The 22,077-nt window shown below is 39.7% G+C and overlaps 2 protein-coding genes across 2 annotated transcripts; one reads left to right on the top strand and one right to left on the bottom strand.

The window, feature by feature from the left end:
* Nucleotides 1-1,442: 1,442 nt before the first annotated feature.
* LOC117253136 (ATP synthase F(1) complex subunit alpha, mitochondrial-like) lies at nt 1,443-6,594 on the top strand. The gene is made up of 11 exons (XM_033620499.2): nt 1,443-1,600; nt 2,076-2,151; nt 2,441-2,610; nt 2,922-3,095; nt 3,909-4,075; nt 4,208-4,508; nt 4,679-4,903; nt 5,017-5,124; nt 5,491-5,635; nt 5,732-5,882; nt 5,986-6,594. Exons 1-11 carry the CDS (start codon nt 1,541-1,543, stop codon nt 6,062-6,064), a joined length of 1,656 nt encoding a protein of 551 aa, XP_033476390.1. The 5' UTR covers nt 1,443-1,540; the 3' UTR covers nt 6,065-6,594.
* Nucleotides 6,595-12,097: 5,503 nt separating this feature from the next.
* LOC117251873 (phospholipid phosphatase 1-like) lies at nt 12,098-20,361 on the bottom strand. Its single transcript, XM_033618414.2, has 6 exons — nt 19,834-20,361; nt 16,546-16,697; nt 16,183-16,463; nt 14,070-14,127; nt 13,568-13,744; nt 12,098-12,973 (listed from the first exon to the last, which is right to left on the bottom strand). The coding sequence occupies exons 1-6, from the start codon at nt 19,889-19,891 to the stop codon at nt 12,851-12,853; spliced, it is 849 nt and encodes a 282-aa protein (XP_033474305.1). The 5' UTR covers nt 19,892-20,361; the 3' UTR covers nt 12,098-12,850.
* Between the last annotated feature and the right edge of the window lie 1,716 nt (nt 20,362-22,077).

Here is a 22,077-nt window from a genome sequence, read left to right as displayed (position 1 = left end):
GTCAAAAAGCTCAAGTCCAAGTGAAGTCACAAGTCACTGGTGTTGAAGTTAAAGTTGAGATGCAAGTCTTTTTTTATTTTATCAAGTTGACTCTAATGTAATCAAATCTGTGATTCGAGTCTGACTCAAGTTGAAGTCATGTTACTCTAGTCCATACCTCTACTAATGCCTATATGAGGAAATTATGTTTTCCTGCTATGTACTCAGTGTAACTGTGTATATGCTGGAAGAAAATATAGATATCACCCCATAAATAATTGATCACAAATAAGGGAGCTTCACATACATTAAGCATTACATGACTAAGCATAAACCTGACACTGATGTAAATTGTTCACTTTGTAATTCTGAATCACTGTTACATTTTGTTTTGGCATGTTCTGGCAATTATTATTGTTGAATGATTCCTAAAAGAATGCTGTGTTTTTTCATCACTTTCACAAATCTAAACACAAACAATTCTGTATTGTGAATTTAATTATATTGTTTCTCGAATACCACACACATAGATGCACATTTGAATTGTCTTCTTAAATGAATTTGATGTTTATGTTAAAGCTGTTGAATTCTCTAGCGATTAGACTTTTAAGAATGTATCTGTATGTAACACTTAGAATGTATTCTTTTATTTTGTCTAAATCAACAATTCCCCTTGATTGCTTCTACCCTCTTCTGTATTATTGTTTACTTTTTAAAAAAAGAAAAAAAAACTCTCATTGGCCACTTTATTAGGTACGCTTGTAGTTTCTAATGCAGTCCAACAGTCCTGCCATGACTTCTGCTTTAATTAATCTTAAACATTTTCAGTTCTGGTTGGCACTGTCAGAAAGGAAGTGATAATATATATTTTGTCCACCCTTTTACATAGCCTACATAGTGATGGAAAGTAATTAAGTAGGGCTGCATTTACTCAAGTACTGGTCCTAAGTACAAATTTGAGTTACTTTTATTTTACTTATTAGTATGTCTAAATAAAGGATACTAAAGTATTTCAAAAAATGAATATTTTATGCTATTTCATATTTCCTACTTCAGTACATTTCAGAGGGAAAAAATACTTTTACTCTACTATAGCCTATATGTCTGAGACATAAAATATGATACTGTACTACAGATTAATACTATCTAACAATATATATAGATTAGTTTAAATGTGCTGAAAGGTATGGGACCTCAAGCACTTTTATTTTAATAGCATAGGTTATATTTTGCTGTTAATACTAATGTTGTAGCCTATTTCAAGTAAAATCTTGAATGTAGGAACTTTATCTGCAACAGAATATTTTACATAGTGATATGACGATTTTATATTTTGTAAAATGTATTTACTATTTTAAAAAGTTGAATATGTTTGTCCAAAATAAATACTATTGCGGTCGGTATCATCTCCGTTACGGCAGGGGGCAGAGCTGAGCAGTAAAGCAGATTTAACGTCAGTGTCACATAAATAGAAGAAGAGTCCATTCAGCCATTACATTCTCACTCACAGCCAGGTCGAAGCCGCTAGTGGTGGAGGACAGGTCATTAGCAACCCGACAAAATGTTATCCGTGAGAGTTGCAGCAGCTTTGGTCAGGACCCTGCCCAGAAGGGCCGGATTTGTAAGTATTTGATTTTAACAGTCTATATCTGATGACGATGTTGCAGCAAGTTTATCAAATATTAGCGTGAACCTTGTGGGCGTGAAGGGTAATGTTAAGGCCGCTAGCTAACATGTCATCGGCTCAGTGCGGCTGTAAACGCCGCCAATCTCTCCTGAGTAATTATTCGCGTTAAAAATCTTGAAATTGATGTATTACATGTGTCTGTGGAAGTTGCCCTTGTGAAACGACGGTATTTGTCCTGCAGCGAGCAGCGCTAAAGTTAGCACGCAAGCTAATGCTAGCTACAAGCTAACGGCTCATTGAAACCACGCTCTGAAGGTCAGGAAGCCTGACAGCGCATGTCCTCTCCGCTGCACAGCGGTACACTAGCTCAAATTTTAAAGTGCATGTTTATTTAAACTGGCGCTGCAATATGTTTATAAAGTTGTATTTGCAATTAACGATAAATCAAATCCGTCTGTCATTGAATCAGGTGTCCAAGGCAGTACCGGCCGCTTGCGTTGGGGTCAACCACCTCCACACACACAGACCATGGCTGCAGAAGACAGGTGAGACAGTCAAAAACAACATGACAGAAACTTTGTCCTGCACACTGTTGGTCAGCTCCCTAAGGTGACAAGTGAAGGTCAATTGTCCTACTATATTTGCAGAGCTTGTGTCAAATAAACAGAATAGCATTCTACAGGTTTACATGTTTATTGGAAATTATTGGACACACAAGCTCATCTTTTCTTATATGTGCCATTACAAAGAATTTTAAACATATAGCTTGTTTGAAAAATAAAAATACATTCTGCAAAAGTAAAATTTATGTAATGCTTATCTTGTCTTGCACAGGCACAGCTGAGGTTTCCTCAATCCTGGAGGAGAAGATCATGGGAGCTGACACCTCTGCAGACCTGGAGGAGACAGGACGTGTGCTGTCCATTGGTGACGGTATTGCCAGAGTGTATGGGCTCAGGAACGTCCAGGCAGAAGAGATGGTGGAATTCTCCTCTGGACTCAAGGTGTGTATTAAAAGTTATTTTTAAAATGCAGATGTTTGCTTCCAGGCTGAATTTGAAACACTGATTTAAAACAACATTAAAGACTTACTTTACTGAAATAATTATAGAAGTGTTTTTGAGACACAGTGCAGTCATCTTGAATTGATAAAACTGAAAGAACATTGTGTTCCTTTTCATTAACTGGAAGGTGAAAAGCTCGAAAACTATAAATCCCTGACAACTTCAGTTTAGCTTTGTTTTTACCTCTTGTAATATGGCAAACAACATAAATAAATAATTCTGCTAATGAGTCCTAACTGTTTTCCCCCCAGGGCATGTCTCTGAACTTGGAGCCCGACAACGTTGGTGTTGTGGTGTTCGGTAATGACAAGCTGATCAAGGAGGGTGACATCGTGAAGAGAACTGGTGCCATCGTGGATGTCCCTGTTGGTGAGGAGCTGCTTGGCCGTGTGGTGGACGCTCTGGGAAATGCCATCGATGGAAAGGTCACTTAAGCCACTATAACTTATGTTTGTTTGTTTTTTTGTTTTTTCTTTTCTCAAGAATATTCTTCATTAATTATAAAAGGTCTACATAATACGTATTCACAGCAGGTACCAAACAGCATATATACATGAGGAGGAACAAACCATGAAATCCAATCACAATCCTCCCCATTTCGCTAACTCCGAGTAACAGTCAGAATAGTGTCAATAGGACAGTTCTCCATCTCCTGAATAGTGTAAATAAAATGACAGATGAGCACATTCAGAATAATGGGGTACTGTATCAGAGTATACTCTGAACAGAAAGCAACAGGAAAGGAACACGAAATCTTCAGCTTAACTGGCAGCTCTGGAAGTATTTCAGAAAGGGGCCCCAAACCTTTTGGAATTTTGTATCTGAGTTACAAATTGAGTAGCACATCTTTTTAAGATTAAGGCAGGACATAATGTCCCTCAGGACAGCAGAGAGGCAAAAGACAGTGTACGGCATTCGATCTGAGTCGGGTATACATTGTCCTCGCGATGGCACTTTAATTTATGTTTAAGTTAAATCACTGTAGGTGATTCTTAAGTTTTGATTGTTCTAAGGTGTCCAAAAGAGTAAATTAAAACAAGACTAAATCTTAAACATTTTTCTTTCCCAATAAATTGAGTAGATGGAGCTGTAACTGTCTGAACAACACCAATAACACATAAAAATTAAAGTAGCATGTTAGAATTATTCACATGAAATGGTTATATTTTAGCACCTTTTAATATGTAAGTTCATCTCTAAAATGCAATTTTTTTTATTTTTTATTTCTTTTTTCCTAGGGTCCCCTTGGTTCCAGCACCCGTAGGCGTGTGGGTCTGAAGGCCCCTGGCATCATCCCCCGTATCTCTGTGAGGGAGCCCATGCAGACTGGCATCAAGGCTGTGGACAGCCTGGTGCCCATTGGCAGAGGCCAGCGTGAGCTGATTATTGGTGACAGGCAGACTGGGTAAATACTTAGACGGATATTTTTACAATCATTTGGACATGCTGTCATTCCATGGATTTATGTGAGCTAAAGCTAAGGTGCAGTTTTAAATGTAAAGACTGCCTTTTGAATAATTTTTTCCCCACTCTCCAGCAAAACTGCCATTGCCATCGACACAATCATCAACCAGAAGCGCTTCAACGATGGAACTGACGAGAAGAAGAAGCTGTACTGCATCTACGTCGCCATCGGACAGAAGAGGTCCACCGTGGCTCAGCTGGTGAAGAGGCTGACTGATGCTGATGCCATGAAGTACACCATCGTGGTCTCTGCCACCGCCTCTGATGCTGCTCCCCTGCAGTACCTGGCCCCATACTCTGGCTGCTCCATGGGAGAGTACTTCAGAGATAACGGCAAGCACGCCCTGATCATCTATGACGATCTGTCCAAGCAGGTAAAGGCTCGGGTTGATGTGAAGTGAAACCAAAAAAAATCAAATGTGAAATGATCACAGTTCACAAATGCTGGGGGAAAAGAATACAGACATTGAGGCAGTATTCCAAAGTGCAACTTATATTTAAGTTTAATTTAATAAGTATATACATATTTTCCCCCTTCTCTCAGGCTGTTGCCTACCGTCAGATGTCCCTGCTGCTGCGTCGTCCTCCAGGTCGTGAGGCTTACCCTGGTGATGTGTTCTACCTGCACTCCCGTCTGCTGGAGAGAGCTGCCAAGATGAACGACAACTTCGGTGGTGGCTCCCTCACCGCCCTGCCCGTCATCGAGACCCAGGCCGGTGATGTGTCTGCCTACATCCCCACCAACGTCATCTCCATCACAGATGGACAGGTTTGTCCAAATTATTGTCTATAGTTTGTACTTGGTTGTGTTTTGGCCTATTTTTTCAAACGATCCACTTTACAGTGCTGTTACATTGTGCCATCTTCATCTGTTTCCTGTAGATCTTCTTGGAGACTGAGTTGTTCTACAAGGGTATCCGCCCAGCTATCAACGTGGGTCTGTCTGTGTCCAGAGTAGGCTCTGCTGCCCAGACCAGAGCCATGAAGCAGGTGCGTTTTTTATTTTCAAACCTAGACATCGCCCGAACATTTTAGCTCCCTTATGTGTGGTTTTACAGCAAATTGTGCAACAGCTATATACAAACAAATCCTGCATTCATCAAAGGGAGGTTCCAGCATTATAAATGATCTTTTGTGCAAAACAGATTTACACATACAGGGAATTTGTTTTGGTCTTTTGATACATGGACATGAAACATAAATGTAGAATAGAAAATACAAAAAAAACCTTTTAAAGTGAAGGCGCTCGGCAGGGATGTGCAAAGGTTCACAATATTCATAAGAAAGAATGCAATGCACAGGGATTGCTGTCCAAAAAGCTTTGTAGTAATGTTGTGCATCATTTCTACCTTGCAGGTGGCCGGTACCATGAAACTGGAGCTGGCTCAGTACCGTGAGGTGGCTGCCTTCGCCCAGTTCGGCTCTGACTTGGATGCTGCCACCCAGCAGCTCCTTAACAGGGGTGTTAGGCTCACTGAACTGCTCAAGCAGGGACAGTACTGTGAGTATCAGCTTCTTTCACAATTTAAGAATTGCTAAAGATGTACATGTGTAAAATGCAAAACTAAACTGTCTCTCCCACCTTGCCCTCCTCCAGCTCCCATGGCCATTGAGGAGCAGGTAACAGTTATCTACGCTGGTGTCAGAGGTCACTTGGACAAGATGGAGCCCAGCAAGATCACAAAATTCGAGAAGGCTTTCCTGCAGCACATCCTCAGCCAGCACCAGGACCTGCTCGCAGCAATCAGGTGAGACAAATTTCTTAGCCACAACACGTTTGAACATTTTCCCCTATAGTCAGACAAGATACCATGAAAGTGTGAATTTGACTTGACCTGTTCTCCGTTTCAGGGCTGACGGCAAGATCTCAGAGGCATCAGACGCTAAACTGAAGCAGATTGTATTGACCTTCCTCTCTAGTTTTGAGTAATGGATAGCACTTCTCTTGATCTTCAGTGAGCTACCTGTCTGTGTCCCCGTTATGCTTATATATGTGAACACACTGAAGGCCAAAACCTCCATGTACAGATTTCTCCAAATAAAATTTTACAACCCTAATGAGCCGTAAAATTCTTCTGTGCGCTTAACCATAAGTTTAGTGTTAAGGTTTGTGCCCTGTGATCAGATTCACCAGTGGCAGAGGAATGAGCACACAATGCTTTCAAACACATTTAATGTGTTTATGAATTTATGTCTTTGAGTGTACCAAAATGCAAAGGTAACAATCCATAATTCACCTACAACCGTCATGAATTCTGTTCACTGTAACGAGTTGTTCATAAGAGCATTATATTTAAGAGGGCAAATGAGTGTTTAGACTTGACAAGTGTCTGTTTTCCTCACTGTTTTCTGAGGATGGAAGGACTGAACTGTACGCTCAGTTTCTAAACTGGTTGAAACGATGGGGTGAAAATGTTTGATACTATGATAATAAATTCAGTGACACTGTCACACATCAAATCCACTTTGTATTGTCCTGTGTTATATCCCATCAGCTCCTAACTGCTGCCTTTCTCAGGTGTGAGAAATATTTACATATCTGTGGTTGAAGCTTTGCCTGTCAAATTGTTATTACATTATGTAACTCAAGGAAGCTTTACTTTTATATCTAAAAAAAGAGTGAGGTCTTCTGTCACTTTAACAGTTACCTTCATTATGAATTAAAGCATGTTATTTTATCTATAAATCAAAAAATGGGGAAGAAAAGATGATTGCGTCAAATTGCCTTTTTGTGTCTGGACCAAAGAAATTAATTTTAAACTGCTATAATGCTCAAAGGCAGCAAATTACCAAGTTTGCAAAGTGGAAACAGGTGAATGTGTTGAACTGGAGAGATTATCAAAACAGTTGCAGATTAGATTTCTATATAATTAATTGCTCTATTTCTAAGCGTGTAACTTGACACCTGTGGGTAATGTGACCATGTGTGCAGCCCTTGTACCACTCGTGTCCAGCAGGTGGCCTTAGATGCCACAAAGTAGACTGTGCTACTGAGACTCAACTATAGTTTTCAACCCATATATGTTACCAAAGGTCATTTAAACATGAGTCACTGGACTGTATTTGGCCCTGTTGTTAGAACAGCCCACTGTAGTTTGTTATGCATCTCTTTTTAAATCTTTCATGAGTTTATCTTTGTCAGACTGTTATCAAATGTACCAGCATACACACAAAAAAACCCATTCTCCATGACATATCACAACATGTAAGCAGGGAATGCAGCAAAGTAATTGAGTCCCATTTTATCCACTTTCTCCCTACTTTTATATCCTGTTTATATAGAAATTAAATTATAAAATTTAAATCTATCACATTTTAAAAAGAAAGGAAAGAAAAAGAAGATGAAAAATCTACATAATCGAGTAGAACCCAAATACGTGTTTTATTTACGCTTCAATCCTGCTCCTTCTATTGTTATCAGGACTGTAGATCAGTAATCCTCAACATAGGCCTGCAGGCCAAATCTGGCCCTAGATGGGATGCCATGTGGCCCGCCATTCGTCTTTTAATTCACAGTGAAAATAAACTGATTCACTCTCTGACTTTTTTTTGCACTTTGAATGTTAGTAAGGTACCAAAGAGCATAAAAAGCATCAAAATAGAGCTTGAGTATGTAAATAAAAGTGTTAGAGGAAGATCTCCTGAACCCCCCAACAGAGGTCCAGGCTGAGCCCCGAAAGTCCTGAAATCCTAGAAGCACCCTTGTGTACATCTGACCTATGCAGGGCTGCTTATTCATTTTATCTGCTAAATATATCAGCGCTTGTTTATTAGCTGGCCTCCTGTCAATTTGCAGAAGACGCCCCCGAGCAAAGGAAGTTGAGCAAAGTTCCCTGCTGTAGATTATTCTACTAGACTTCTAGTGCGGTTTTAACACCTGATTATTATCTTATTGTCTTCGTCACTGTACCATCTGTCACAGATAAAATGGGAGACGTTTCTAACCAAACCAGCCGCCCATGTTGAAAATAAAGGCCAAAAGCGGTGACGCTGGAAAAATAGGACAATAGCTTAGTGCTGCGGTGCGGCACGTCGACGCGCGTCGAGCCGCCGCCGGTGTGTTTTGGCCTTAACAATATGACTACCACTACTGTGAATTTAATTCCTCTCGAGGGATTCACCCTGCTGTTCACACCCTTATTACCCAATGCTGTTGTACTTTGTGTTTTTGTCTCCCTTCAAACAGGAACAAGAGAAGGTCATACAGTTATTGTGTCAGTTGAGTACTTTGCTCTCTCTGCTCTCTACTGTCTTATAGGTGGAGTTCAAGACCACTTATGGAGCAATTTGCATCCATTATTCTCCCACTCTTTGAATTTTTAAACAGTCAGTACTGTTAAAAGGATCCTCTTATCATTGTTGTCTCCTCACAGTTTTCCTATTGTCTCACAGGAGCTGGAAAGATCCTAGTGTGAACTTACTTAAGTAGCCATTATCTCCAGTGGGCTGGCAAAGTGTGAGGAAAATAAGTAAGTGTAGTGTGAGGAAGATTCAATTTATAACCATTCAGTGCCAATTCTTTTAGAGCTGCCACTGCACATTCTGCACTCTGAGTTGCTTGTTTCTCCAGTGGCATCACTGCCTGGTAAGATGAAGTGAGACATGTGACATGTGAGAGTGAATGGAGCTGCTTTCAATAAAGACTATTGTCGATGTCAACGTGACAACAAGAGAGAGCTCTGTGGTGCAACAGAAAACATGATGGGTCAGATTTCAGAAGTGGGGGAGGTAGAAGTGATGCCACAGCAAGATGAGCAGTTTTTCAGTGAACAGACGTACGTGGAGTCATGATTCAGTATCTATTAAGTACACGTAATAATTATGCAATAGTCTTCACATTTTTTAGTGATATACAACACAATTGTGTGATTGATTCAGAGCCATCACCCTTCCTCACTGCCCCCTTTCATATTGTATTAATTAATTATAATTGTACAATTGTAGTGCCTTGTTTTTACTGACTAATTTTAAAAGTATTTATTCATTTATTGATGTATATTGTGTACCATGCAATTCCGTTGTATGCTTGCTCACACTGACAACGTTTTTCTTCTAATGAATGGAAACCAGCTCTTTTGTAAAATAGTTTTTTGCAATTTCCCCAGGAAATTTCACTCACGCCTATTTCTAGACCCCTGCTAAGTTCTCTTTATGCACCACATGCATCGCTTCAAATTAAAGTGCTTGGAAAGAGCAGCTATTCATATTACTCTCTGGGTAGTATACCAGCTCTACTGCTGTTTAGCCGCTTAATCAAATTTGCTCAATAGGGTCAGCAGACTTTAGTCAATAAAGAGACAATAGTGAGGAATTTCATACATCAACACATTCCTTAAAAAAATACATGTAGAGGTATGTGTGACATTATTTGTTAAATTGGCAGTTGAGAATAACTGACACTTTAACAGGAACTGAAACTGAGTTTCACGTGAGACAACAGGGTGAAACAAAGCCCGGGGATGAAATTTCATACATCCATTCATTTTCAACCGCTTATCCGAAGCCGGGTCACGGGAGCAGCAGGCTGAGTAAAGCACTTCAGACATCCCTCTCCCCAGCAACGCTTTCCAGCTCCTCCTTGGGGATCTCGAGGTGTCCCCAGCCAGATGAGATATGTAATCCCTCCAGTTTGTTTTGGGTCTACCCCGGGGCCTCCCACAGTGGAACGTGCCCAGAACACCGCAAATGGGAGGCACCCATGAGGTAACATGATCAGATGCCCGAACCACCTCAAGTGACCTCTTTTGACGAGAAGGAGCAGCGGCTCTACTCCGAGCTCCCTCCGGATGTCCGAGCTCCTTACCCTATCTCTAAGGCTGAGCCCAGCCACCCTTTGGAGGCAAGTCATTTCGGCTGCTTGTATCCGCAATCTCATTCTTTCAGTCACTACCCAGAGCTCATGACCATGGGTGAGGGTTGGGATGTAGATGAACCAAATGAACCAATAAATTGAAAGCTTCACCTTCTGACTCAGCTCTCTCTTCACCACGACAGTCCCGTACAGCTCCAGCATCAGTGCAGGTGCTGCGGCAAACCGATACTTGAATTCCCTCGCTTGGGGCTGTAACTCTCTCCAAACCTGGAGGCAAAATCCACTGGTTTCCAGAAAAAAAACACGGCCTCAGGCTTGGAGGTGCTGACTCTCATGCTGACTGCTTCACACTAGGCTGCAAACCGCCCCAGTGCTTGCTGGAGGTCACAGTGTGATGAAGCTAACAGAAACACATCATCTGCAAAACTACTTGGGATCATTTTTTGATCATGTAATTTAGTCTCCATTCTGCCAGCAGGTGGTTTCAGTTCAACATCCTGTTGCAAGTAGCAACCACTATTTAAAGAGTTTGACAGCTGTTAAAGTTGACTGACATTTGTTACAACCGCCATTTTGTCAGATTTGTGACCGGGCAAATATTGACAGGCATCTTTTATCTACTCCACAGATACCCTTGTTAGATCATTGTGTGTTGGTACTGTTTTTATTACAATATTTTGTGCATGCAGATTTGCAATTTTACTAACAAAGACCATGCTAATAAAGCTAAAGATTTAGGGTATTTTATTGCATATGATGGGTTAAGGCTCTGGAGGGAAGGATGACGTGTGAGGGATGAAGGCTGGCTCTCTGGGGCATGGACAAGTGTGATGATAAACGTGTTGGTAAAACACGGGCCGGGGAGCAGAGAAGTGTACCAGGGGAGTTGCAACTTTGATTGAGGGAGATGTCTCTTCATAAACTCGGATTCGAATGGAGCCCCCTGTGGTTTCTGTATTTAAACAAAAGAGAGAAGGAAGATATAAGAGGCAAAAGGGCGTTCAGGGGCTGGGATGTGAGAACTACTTTTGGGCAGAAATTGGATGTGATCGAGGTGTGGTCTTTGTTCCCGAACATAGTTAAAAAACTACATTTAGTAGAGTTTTATTGTCCTGCGATCAGCTGCTGACCAAGCTAGCCATTAGCTAACTGTCTGAGGTGATGTGATGCTAATACAACATTCAAAGAAACTGTTAAAATACTGTTAACTGTTATGTATTTTATCATTTTTGACTTTTACCCCTGTGTATGTTCACTAGATTAAGTTTGCTTCTTTTGATTTATGCCACATCCAGTGGATGGTAGAAATGTGAGAGATCCCCAAAGTCAGTTGTATGAAGGACAAAGAGTTGGTCGTAAAATGCAGCTTTAATGTCAATCTTTCATGGCGGACCATCGCTAAATTGGCAGCTACTAATTAACCAATATATTTCTTTATCATTATAATAGAAGTTGTTGCCCAGTACTGCTTCCACAGTTCGACGCTGCTTGCTGCAAAGACTTAATTAGCCAGTCTCTGTGTTGGAACTGTGTTTAGCCCCCTGCATGGCTACACACATAGTAAGTGCAGAAGCATCACATAAGTGGTTTTGCCGGGAGCCTGTAGACCCAAGTTGACATTGATGAGCGTGGTTCATTGCTGTCGTTGTGTGTTAAACTAAACCTAGTTCCCTTGGTCGCTGTAATAGGATTTAAACTCTTAAGGAGATCTTCAACTCGGACATTAGCAGCCAAGGATCAGCACTGTGTCTGCTGACAGTTTCCTTTGGTGAAGACAAGCTGACCTCTTCAAAACAAACATGTTTTTCAATGACATCAGAACAGTTACATTTGCATGCTTGTGGTTTCTATGGTCTGTCTACAAAGACATTGAATGACACACCCGAGGCAGTGCGTTTTGTTTTTCACGTAGGTCTGCATTCCTGAGACAATTCCTCAATGGATTCACACTCTTGGTTTCTCCTCCTTGATGCCATCCATACCTTACACAGCAGTTTCACTTTAAAAAAAAGGACAAATCAGCTAATCCACTGCAGCAAATGAGTCTGTACTTGAGTGTATCATAAGCTGTATTGTGTCCACGGCTCTGTTTACCTGCATTGTATCTGCTTTGGTTGTTTCTACAGATAAAACACACAGGAATCATTTCCCTCCTTTGTAACAAAGAAGCAATCCGGTGCTCTCTTTATTTGCCACACATTTTTTTCACATTACTGCTCTAAACAACACTGTTTAAAGCTTAACATAAACAGCTTCATACAAACTGTAAAAAAAAAAACATCAATGCATTGTATTTTTCATTCAAGAAATAACATTAGGGGAGGGACATAATGGCAGGTAGCAATATAAACAACCACACAAAATATATATTATTATTTCTGAGTTCAGTCTCCATTTAAAACTTAAGGACAGTCCAGGTTTTCTTATTCACAGGTGCCAGGCTCTCCACAAGCCTGCTTGCAGTGTGCACACAGACGCTCATTATATTCTGGGCAAAAGGAATTTCATTCATTCATAATGGCAACATCAGACCAATATACTCTGGAAACCACATTTCCAACAAGCTCATGCTGTAAAAAAGCAACTTTTCTCTGAGGTAAACACAACATGCTGTGTTTTTTTTGTCATTCCATAGTAAGCTGTATTATGTTGGAATTACCGGCACAAAGTTCTGCTTCTTTATATCCCCATAAAGTGCAAGAACCCTCTTCTGTAGTGCACTTTTCTTCCTTAAATCAAAGTTTACCAACCACACCAAAAATAGCAGCTAAATCCTGCAGCATCGGTTCTGCGGGGCAAACTGTGTTGAAGAAATGCAAGAAACACTTGCAGGTCACTGTTGTGTTTTAGGTCCTCCCTAAGGGGATAAAAGCCCTATACAGTATTGTCTCTGAGGCCTCGTAGTCACTCAGTGCTGCCGTAGTGGTTCCCATTGGAAGGGTTTTCCTGTAAACTGGTGTGTGAGGCTTCCTCCTGTGACACCACTGGGCCCACTGGCTGTTCAAAGAAATTGGACACACAGAACACCTGCAGAAATAGAAGTAACACAATTAAAACACATTCGTCTTACTGTAATTGAACACCATCGAAGACCTCTTTAATGTGTTTCTGTGCAAAATGCTTTATTTATTTTTAACTTTTACCTGTTTAATAAATTATTTATTCATCCTTGTAATAATTTAGTATTTTTATGTCTTCACTCTCAGCGACTGACTGCTATGTGAGTTGAGAGAAACTCATTGTTCAGTCCCACAGACATTTGTTTTTCAGTTCTAATGGAAATCCCAAACATATCCAACATATCTTGAATATTTCCACTTGATTTGAATGGTGCAGTCATAAAATATGAAGTTTTGGGTTTAAATATTTCATGAATAGTTGGAACAAGCAGATACAGAATGTATAGTGTACAACACTGCCAGACACATCATGTTATGAGATTATTATTTTTTTAACCTTAGAACTCCTTAAAGGAGGAAACAAAAGTAGAAAACTGCATGTGAGAAGTTTAAGAGGTGCTGACTTCCCCTTTCAATTGCATATTGTGATAATACTGCATAAAAATGTGATGTGTTTGCCACTTTCCTAACAAATAAAACTTAATCTTTAGATAAAACCTACTGTGAGAGTGGCAACTAAGCCTCCCTGCAGGAGGCCAGTGAGCACATCACTCCAGTGATGTTTGTAGTCAGACACCCGGGACAGACCCACATATATGGCAGTGGCAATCAGGAAGAATTGGATGGTGGGACGCAGAAGCCTCGACCACTCTGACTTCAGTCTGGCTTGAATGTACAGCTACAGGAGGGAGAGGACATGATTAAAAAAAGAAACAAAAAAGCTGTGGGGTCACACCTAGGCATGCGCTTTATAGCCTATTGCTCAAGCACATATTTACAGTACAGGTGTTGGCGGCTAGCGCAAATTTGCAGAAGAGAGTTATGTCATTTATGATCCCTATACTGTTTTAACAATGACATAAACAAGTCATTTACCAGTAAATGACTACAAGAGCTTGTGAAACCAGGTATGGACAGGAAAACAAATAAAGCAAAGCTATATGTTAGAATTAACATTTTTTTTTATATGTAAGCCACATTTTAGAAGTAGAATATATACTTACTACAAGGAACAGCATGCAGTACATGGAGAAGGATGAATGACCTGAGTAGAAGGACAGTCTGCAAAAGATAAAAGAGATACTGAATGAAATTAGACACCATCAGCTTCATCAAGTCAGAATGCTGTGAAAACTGTTGCATAATGTCTGCTGTGACTCTTATCTGAGAGAATAACTCTACTGAGGGTCTAACGAAAAGACACTGTTACACAGTTTATAGTTTGTGTTGTATTCAGTGTTAAATACCTTTTTTTTCGTGGTTTATTCGTAAATACCAGATGATTATAATATATGTAGTTAAGCTACTTACTTATGTGGCTGTCCTTGTACATCTGGTGCTGTGACATTTATTAAATTCCCCAGCAAAGATCAAAGTTATCTTGTCTTATTGATCTGAATTGTGGGAACAGCATGATTCAGAGTTTTAAAATTGAAAAGTCAGGACATATCTTGGCCTGTTGCATCCATTTTTACTATTGTCCTTTTAATCTGTCTCTTGCAAGTGCTACAACTATATGGAACTGCAATACTTAGAGGAGCTCTGTACCAGTGGTTCCCAACTGGTGGGCTGTGGTCCTACAGTGGGTCGTGGGTCCATTCTTAATGGCCCACAAGTGACTCGTGAATGTGTCAAGTTTGTAAAAAACACACATTACTTTACAATGAATTTGCGGCACACAGTTTTATGGTGAAGTGCCATTTCCTGTTGCAGAGTGAGTGAATGACAGATAGCTACTTTACAGGGACAGCAAACTAGCTCAACGACATTACCAAAGGCAAGTATGACACTGATTATATTAAACTTTATGGACCTTGAACTAATGACTAAGGAGAAATCTGGACCCTGTGCCCAGACCAGTTGGGAACCACTGCTCTCTACAATATTCAAAGCATATCTATGATTCAGAGGTTGTCTGCACACGGCTCTCAACATGAAGGTGGCTGAACCAGCGACCACCAGCTAACAGTGCAAACACTGCTAACAGCAATGGTGCTAACAGAGCTAACAGTGTTAACCTGATGGGGAACCAGAGGGTGAGCACTACACTTCTGCAACAACACTGTCTAATTATCAGTGGTAACCGCCATTTGAGCACAAAGCAGAGCAATGGTGATTACCTAGCCATAGGGACTGGAATGTACATGCACCACTGCAAGGAACCTCGGCATCTGATTTGACAGTAATCTTACCTTTGAATATCACACTACAAAATTAGTGCAATCATGTTTTTATCAGCTCAGAAACATTTCAAAGATCCGTTCCTTTTTAACTGTTAAAGACACTGAGACCATTTTGCATGCTTTTATTTCATCACGGCTCGATTTTTGTAACAGCCTTTTTACCTGTCTAAGTCAGAAATCCCTGGACAGACTACAAATGGTGCAGAACTCTGCTGCGAGGCTTTTAACCAGAACTAAGATACACGATCACATCACACCTACATTAGCTGCCAGTACGTTTTAGAATTGTTTTTAAGATTTTATTGCTCACTTTTAAATGTCTCAACGGTCTCGGTCCTAGTTATATCACCAACCTTTTAACACCATATGCTCCTACTTGCACTTTACGTTCCTCGGGCAAAGGCCTTTTATGCGTCCCAGAGTCCAGACTGAAAACTAAGGGGGACAGAGCATTTTCAGTCTGGGCCCCAAAACTATGGAACAAATTGCCCGAGGAAATAAGGTCGGCTGATTCAGTGATCTCTTTTAAATCTCTTCTAGGGTCACTTCAGTCTCTGCTCAGGACACCATTACTCCACTTTATCTTTACATAGCACATAGTTGTTTGCCGCTATATTAATGCTCTGAGTATCGTATAGAGCTCCTTTATTCACTGGAGAATCCCTTTAGGGCACGCCAGCTTGAAAATGAAGGAGCAATTTTGCTATATCGGACGATAGTTAACCATGTTGTCAAGTCCAGAGGGTACATGTGTCACAAAGTAATGCAAATAACTGAGCACTCTTGGACTATCATACTCCTTCCAGTGAGACTCTACTAATACACAGTGTTAACAATGTTATTATCTAGTCAAAGGTAATAAAATATGAATGAATGTTGGTTTTTCAGAGGTGGCTCTGGGGGGGTTTATTGACTTCATGTTCAGGACTATTACCTGGCCTCATCCACCAGGAACTTGTCTCCAGTGCAGGTGAAGTTCTCAATGTATCCGCCGGCTTTGCAGTTGATGGTATTCCAGACTGGATTGCACACAGCCAGGAAGTTTGGCCGCAGACGGCCGATGGAATACTTGGCTATGTCTGTCAGAGATTGGCTAGCAGCAGCTCCGAACACATAGCTCCCCACAGCTTTGTAGACACACGCCACATACTTGGTCCCCAAAGACTGGTTCTTGATGCGGGAGAAGTAAACAGAAAGGCACTCGCCGCAGACGATCTACAGCAGAAGAGATAAGTAAACTCAACAACTGACATTTAAAGGTCGGAGAGCTTGTGGAAGAAGACGACTGTTGACGTACCACGATCAGCGTGAAGGGGATCATGACTCCTCCCAACAGCTGGTAGGATATGGTGTCCTCTTTGAGGGGGTATCTGATGGACTCATCGTTACAGAAGAACCCGCGTTTGAAAGGGTTGTGTTGAGGGGTGAGGATAAAAAATGGGAGTCCAACTGTTAAAAGAAAAAAAGACGCAGATAATAAGTATAAATTCAACCTTTCTGCTTGTTTTACATCAAAATGCACATCAAATACTCATGGATGCCAGATCGCTGCTATTACATAATGCTATTATTTTATGTTTTAGTCACAGGAAACGTGACATTTTGGTATCACGCAGGCATTTCCCCTTTTGGAAAACAAGCTGGTGACTCTTGTGTGTTTCATTTAGCTCCAAAGGAAAAAAAAATACTGTTCAAGTTGCACAATAACAGAATGAAGTGCTTGAGGCCCGGAGTTACTACAGAACAGCATTGCAAAAGCCTGACACTGGAGCAAAGATGGTGTGATTATCTGAGGAGATTCATTATGGTGTTAATCTGTAACCAGAGCACATAAAACATGCTCCGACTGGCTTTGGTATTACAGAACTGTACGGAGATGAGGAAGACAGGAACTTCCCCAAACTATGATCGTTGCTTATGGTAGATTTTGGCTTTATGTGTCACCACACAGTCACAGAACCTTGTATAGACATGTTCATTTAAACTCAGTGCAGGGGAAATTACACTGACTGCTGTCTTTTAAAATTCTGGATAAACTACAACTCACAGTGACGTTAGTGAGCTATGCTGATCTGATCACATAGTTAATCATTAAAGATATGATCTACTGAAGCTAAGATCTGGCTTCCACTTACAAAGCAGTCAATTATGAACAACAAGACAGAGAGGAGCATACATATTGAGGAAGAATAACCACTTTCTCTTTGTTTCTATTTATCATTTCCTTCTTTCCTCTGTGCAGCTGTGTGTTATAAATATCTGCATTTTAGTTGACAGTTTGCTGCAACTTGAGTTTTTTATTAGATTGTATGTAGGTATTAAATCATTGAGTGTGTTTCCTCTGTGTGAATCCCCTTTATGTTGCAGTTGTTGCAAGAGAGTTATGCAGATTAACATACATCTTGCATCCAGACATGGAGATATTAAAAGGCATTATCTTATCAAACCAAGTACAGACAGTGAAGCAGAGATGTGGAGTTTGAAATGTTTGTCTGTACCTCTGCTAAATGTGTTTAAAATTTTACTCATACATATTACAACAGATATTGTGACATATCTAATGCATTAAAGAACTTTTATGTGACTTTACTCAACCTGGATGTTTGCCTTGATTTTGTTTATCTTATTTAACATTTTAATATAGCTGTAAAAGCCCAACATATCTGATTTTATCAAGGACAGAACAACAAAGTCCAGGATTAACAACCATCAGTGTCCCTGTTGGGGTTTTAAAGTCCACTGGCCTTTATCAAGACATCCATGCAATGCACTAAAGCTAGAAATTTTAATCATGCAAACAAATAACTGAACATGTTCTCAGAAAACAGGCAAAGTTCAACAATATCAAATGCACTTAAAAGAGAAATTACATCTTAAAAGACAACAGTTGTGTGACATAGTTAAAAAGGAAATAGCAATTACTCTATAAATAAAGAAAACTTATATTAACTGAGTATTTATGTGACTTTTATACAATGATAAAACGTCCTCACGTACAATTTTTTCAGGTACAATTTTTAGTTACTGTACTTGAGTATTACCATTACTAGCTATATGCTGTTTACATTACATTTTAGAGACAAATATTGTAGTGTTTACTCCACCCCATTTATTTGAGAGCTCTAGTTACTAAATACTGTGTATATTAACTTAACTTGACATAAATTAAACATCAAATTGTTTGCATATTATTGATTTAATGACAAAGGAGTCACCTATATGTAAAACAAGCTTCACCTTGACCATGTACACCACTAATACTTACATGCTTACGTAACTCTAAGTGTGCTGTAATGCTGTGAGCCCCTCGAGGTGATGCATTCAATGCTCAAACTAGATACTCAAAGAGGTGCCGTGATGCACTGTGATACTGCCAAAATCCTAAAATATGTTGTGATACAATTGTTCAATCATACTGCCAAGCAGTAACTAGGTAACTGCACCCTGGTGACCTGCTACACTTGGACCTTACTATTATTTATTCATTCATTCATTTAGTCATGTTTTTGTTTGTTAGTTAGTTAGTTTGTTTAAATGGTAGTGTTTTTTCTATCATTATTTGTCTGTTTATTTGTCCGCACGGTGCTGTTTTGTCAGTTACTAAAGAAGTGTCCTGTACGAGTGGCTTTGTATCTGATGATTTCTTGTTTTTTTAAATTTAAATAGCCTAAAAAGAAAATTACAAAAAAGCACTGCTTACACATCGATGCATCAGTAATAATGATCCAGTAGTATAATATCTGGTAATATAACATTCACAGAGAGCATTTTGGGTGCTTTTACTTTGATAATTTAAGCACATTTTACTTATTACACTTTTGTACTTGAGTACACTTTTGAATGCAGGGCTTATAATTGAGCGTGGGGGGATACTTTTCCCAGCACTGATTTTACAGGAGTGTCCTACTTATTGTATGACACAGCATTTACAAAATATAAAAGAGGGATTTATGATAAACTAGAGTCATATTTATACTTTGAACAGGTGACTGGAAATTACTGTTTACACTACCCAGTTTCCAAAACAAGATGAATCTGCTGGTGCACAGTCAGCAACACACAGCTGACCGCAAGACACTCACTAAGCAAAGTGAGTGCAGATTAATCATGTGTGTCCAACCCTGTCTGTCTTTATCAAACAGCTGTAAAACTGAGCTGTCTGCGTCTCCCCATGCAGTGCAAAGGTTCCTTTAATTGCAGTATTGTCAGTAACACTGGGCAGTGCTGCAGCTTGTCTCTGACCTGTGATTACATTACAAACACTGAGCTAAAAATATAGCTTTGCTTGGAAAAAAACACACACACAGGGTGGGACTTTGTTGCCTTCTTTTTTTTCCATCTTCCTGCCTGGATCCCTAAAACCTCAAGCCTCCCAGTGTATGCGTATATGACGTGTATGCAAATCTTTTGAATGGATTTGTTTAAACTACTGCTTCATATAATAGGCTGTGTCTGTACCAGAGGAGTTGCTGCAGGAGTTTGATGACAAAGAAAGTCAACTTTAACGAGCTCTAATGTCTTTATAAATAAACAAAACGGATTAAAAGGCTGGTTTAACACACAGGGTTGGGTCGGGTTTACATACCGAGGGTGAGGCAGATGAGGTCCAGCACGATGAGAGGGATCCCTGCAGCTTCAAACATGTTGCGTCTCTTTCTTCTGCACTCTGATGTTGTGAAAAATGTCCTGTCCCGTCTGTCCCGGCTGGTTTTAGGCGACACGAGACGCAGCCTATCTGTCGCACATGTCTCGCTATTCCAGCACAAAATTAAAACACAGTCATTGTGCAACCACCAAATTCCGGGGCTGTCCGAGAAGCTAAAACTACCAGGGGATTAAAAAATATTTATAGGCCACAGTAAATAAAAAAAACAAAACAAAACACTGGACTAAAATCTAAATCTACTCTAACACCACCACACAGTGAAGAGCCGCTCACCCTCTCAGCTGCTCACAAAACATCATAACACAGCAGGATTTCTTCAGCTCATAATACCGTCCTGTCCTTGGATAAGACTCACATTACCGGTGAGGTACGAGCGCCGCGAGCGCTCCGCTCCCGTTGTGATTAGTGCTGCCTTCACGTGCAGCTGGGAAAAACAAGGAGAGTGGTGAACGCAGCAGGCAGCCTGTAGTTTTATGTGAAAACTTGGCTCCTGAGTTGTGACGTTGAGTGGGTGGAGAAAGTTTGATAGTAAGAGTGCCATTCATCACAATGACGAGAAGTAAAAGTTAAAGCACTTTTTTTTTTTTTGTTTACTAAAACATGCAATAAAAGTGTTTCATTAATAATTAGGATCAGAGTAAGATTTATTAGCAAGCTGGTTTTCACTTACAATTTGCTTTGGGATTTGGTGCATACATTGACCTCCCGAGATCTGAACTTTTGTTTCAGTTCAGTTCAGTTCAGCCATGCTGTTGTCGATTAAATTTCTATCAGTATATTATAATCAAGGATCTGACAACTGAGTGTTTCAGTTCTATAAAAATTCCATAATGATTTAAATTAAAATTATTCTCCTCTCTGAATTCTTTTGGTTTCTGTTTTTTCTTTATGATAAAAATTATCAGTTTCTGTTATGTGTGTCAGCCAGTGGTGGAAGAAGTACTTTACTTAAGTAAAGGTAGTAACACCACAATGCAGAAATACTCTGTTACAAGTAAAACTTTACTTAAGTGAAAGTACAAAAGTATTAGTATTAAAATATAGATTATATATTAAAATATACTTAAAGTACCATTGGTAAATGTACTAATTGCAGAATGACATGGTTCAGAATAATATAAGATATATTATTGGATTATAGGCTAATTATTGATAGATTACTGTAGGTATCACTTCAGTGTTGCAGCTGGTAAAGGTGGAGCTAATTGTAATTACCTTATATACTTCTGGATATCGTAACTTATAATGATAATAATAATAATAATAATAATAATAATAATAATAATAATATATCATATTTCATTTGTTGATGATATTTTGTATTAATAGATTAAATTTGCAAACATCTAGTGACTAAGGGGAGAAATATTAAGTAGCATAAAATGGAAATACTTCAGTAAAGTAGGCCTACAAGTAGCCTACCTCAAAATTTGACTTAAGCATACAGTACATAAGTAAATGTACTTAGTTACTTTCCACCACTGATGTTAGCTGATGTAATCAGTTACTGTCTGCTGTCCGCTCCCTGGTGATCACATCTATCCTGACCGGGGCAAAGTCCTGTTTGTCAAGTTAACAGAATGATGAGTGTCCAGTGTGAAGTCATTGGGCAGAGTTTGTTTGGAATTTCCCAGGTGTATATGAATGCAGCACAGAACAGGGAAGCGGTAATAGGAGTTCCAGGCCTATCGCGTGCCGGTGTTGACGCTACGACATCCGTCGGCCGATGCACGATTGCTCCTCCCTCTGCGTCTGTAAGGTGACATCAGTACATCACTATTAATAGAGGAGAGTGCACTGTCTCCTCATCGGTGCACCATATTGATTAGATATAACTGTGGGGGAATTACAACCATGTTTGTTTCACATGTTAAGGTGGTATATGCATCATATAGCCTACCTGCACTCATACACCTAATACACACAAATATATACGCTTCAATATGTTAAATATTAGTTCAATATAGTGAGTGAAACACATTTTTTAGTGAAAATATGTGGTGATGCTTCTCAGGCTGACATGTCATTTATATTAAAAATGTTTGTAACACTTTGTAATGAGGGCACAAATCATATAGGCTACTTTATGTCTAACTAATACATGACTCATAAATGCATAAAATCCTCATGAGTCATGCATCAGTGTATCATTACATAAATAGC

The sequence above is a fragment of the Epinephelus lanceolatus genome, chromosome 9 (genome assembly GCF_041903045.1).
Source record: "Epinephelus lanceolatus isolate andai-2023 chromosome 9, ASM4190304v1, whole genome shotgun sequence".
NCBI classification, from domain to species: domain Eukaryota; kingdom Metazoa; phylum Chordata; class Actinopteri; order Perciformes; family Serranidae; genus Epinephelus; species Epinephelus lanceolatus.
This window is presented reverse-complemented; position numbering and strand designations above follow the sequence as displayed.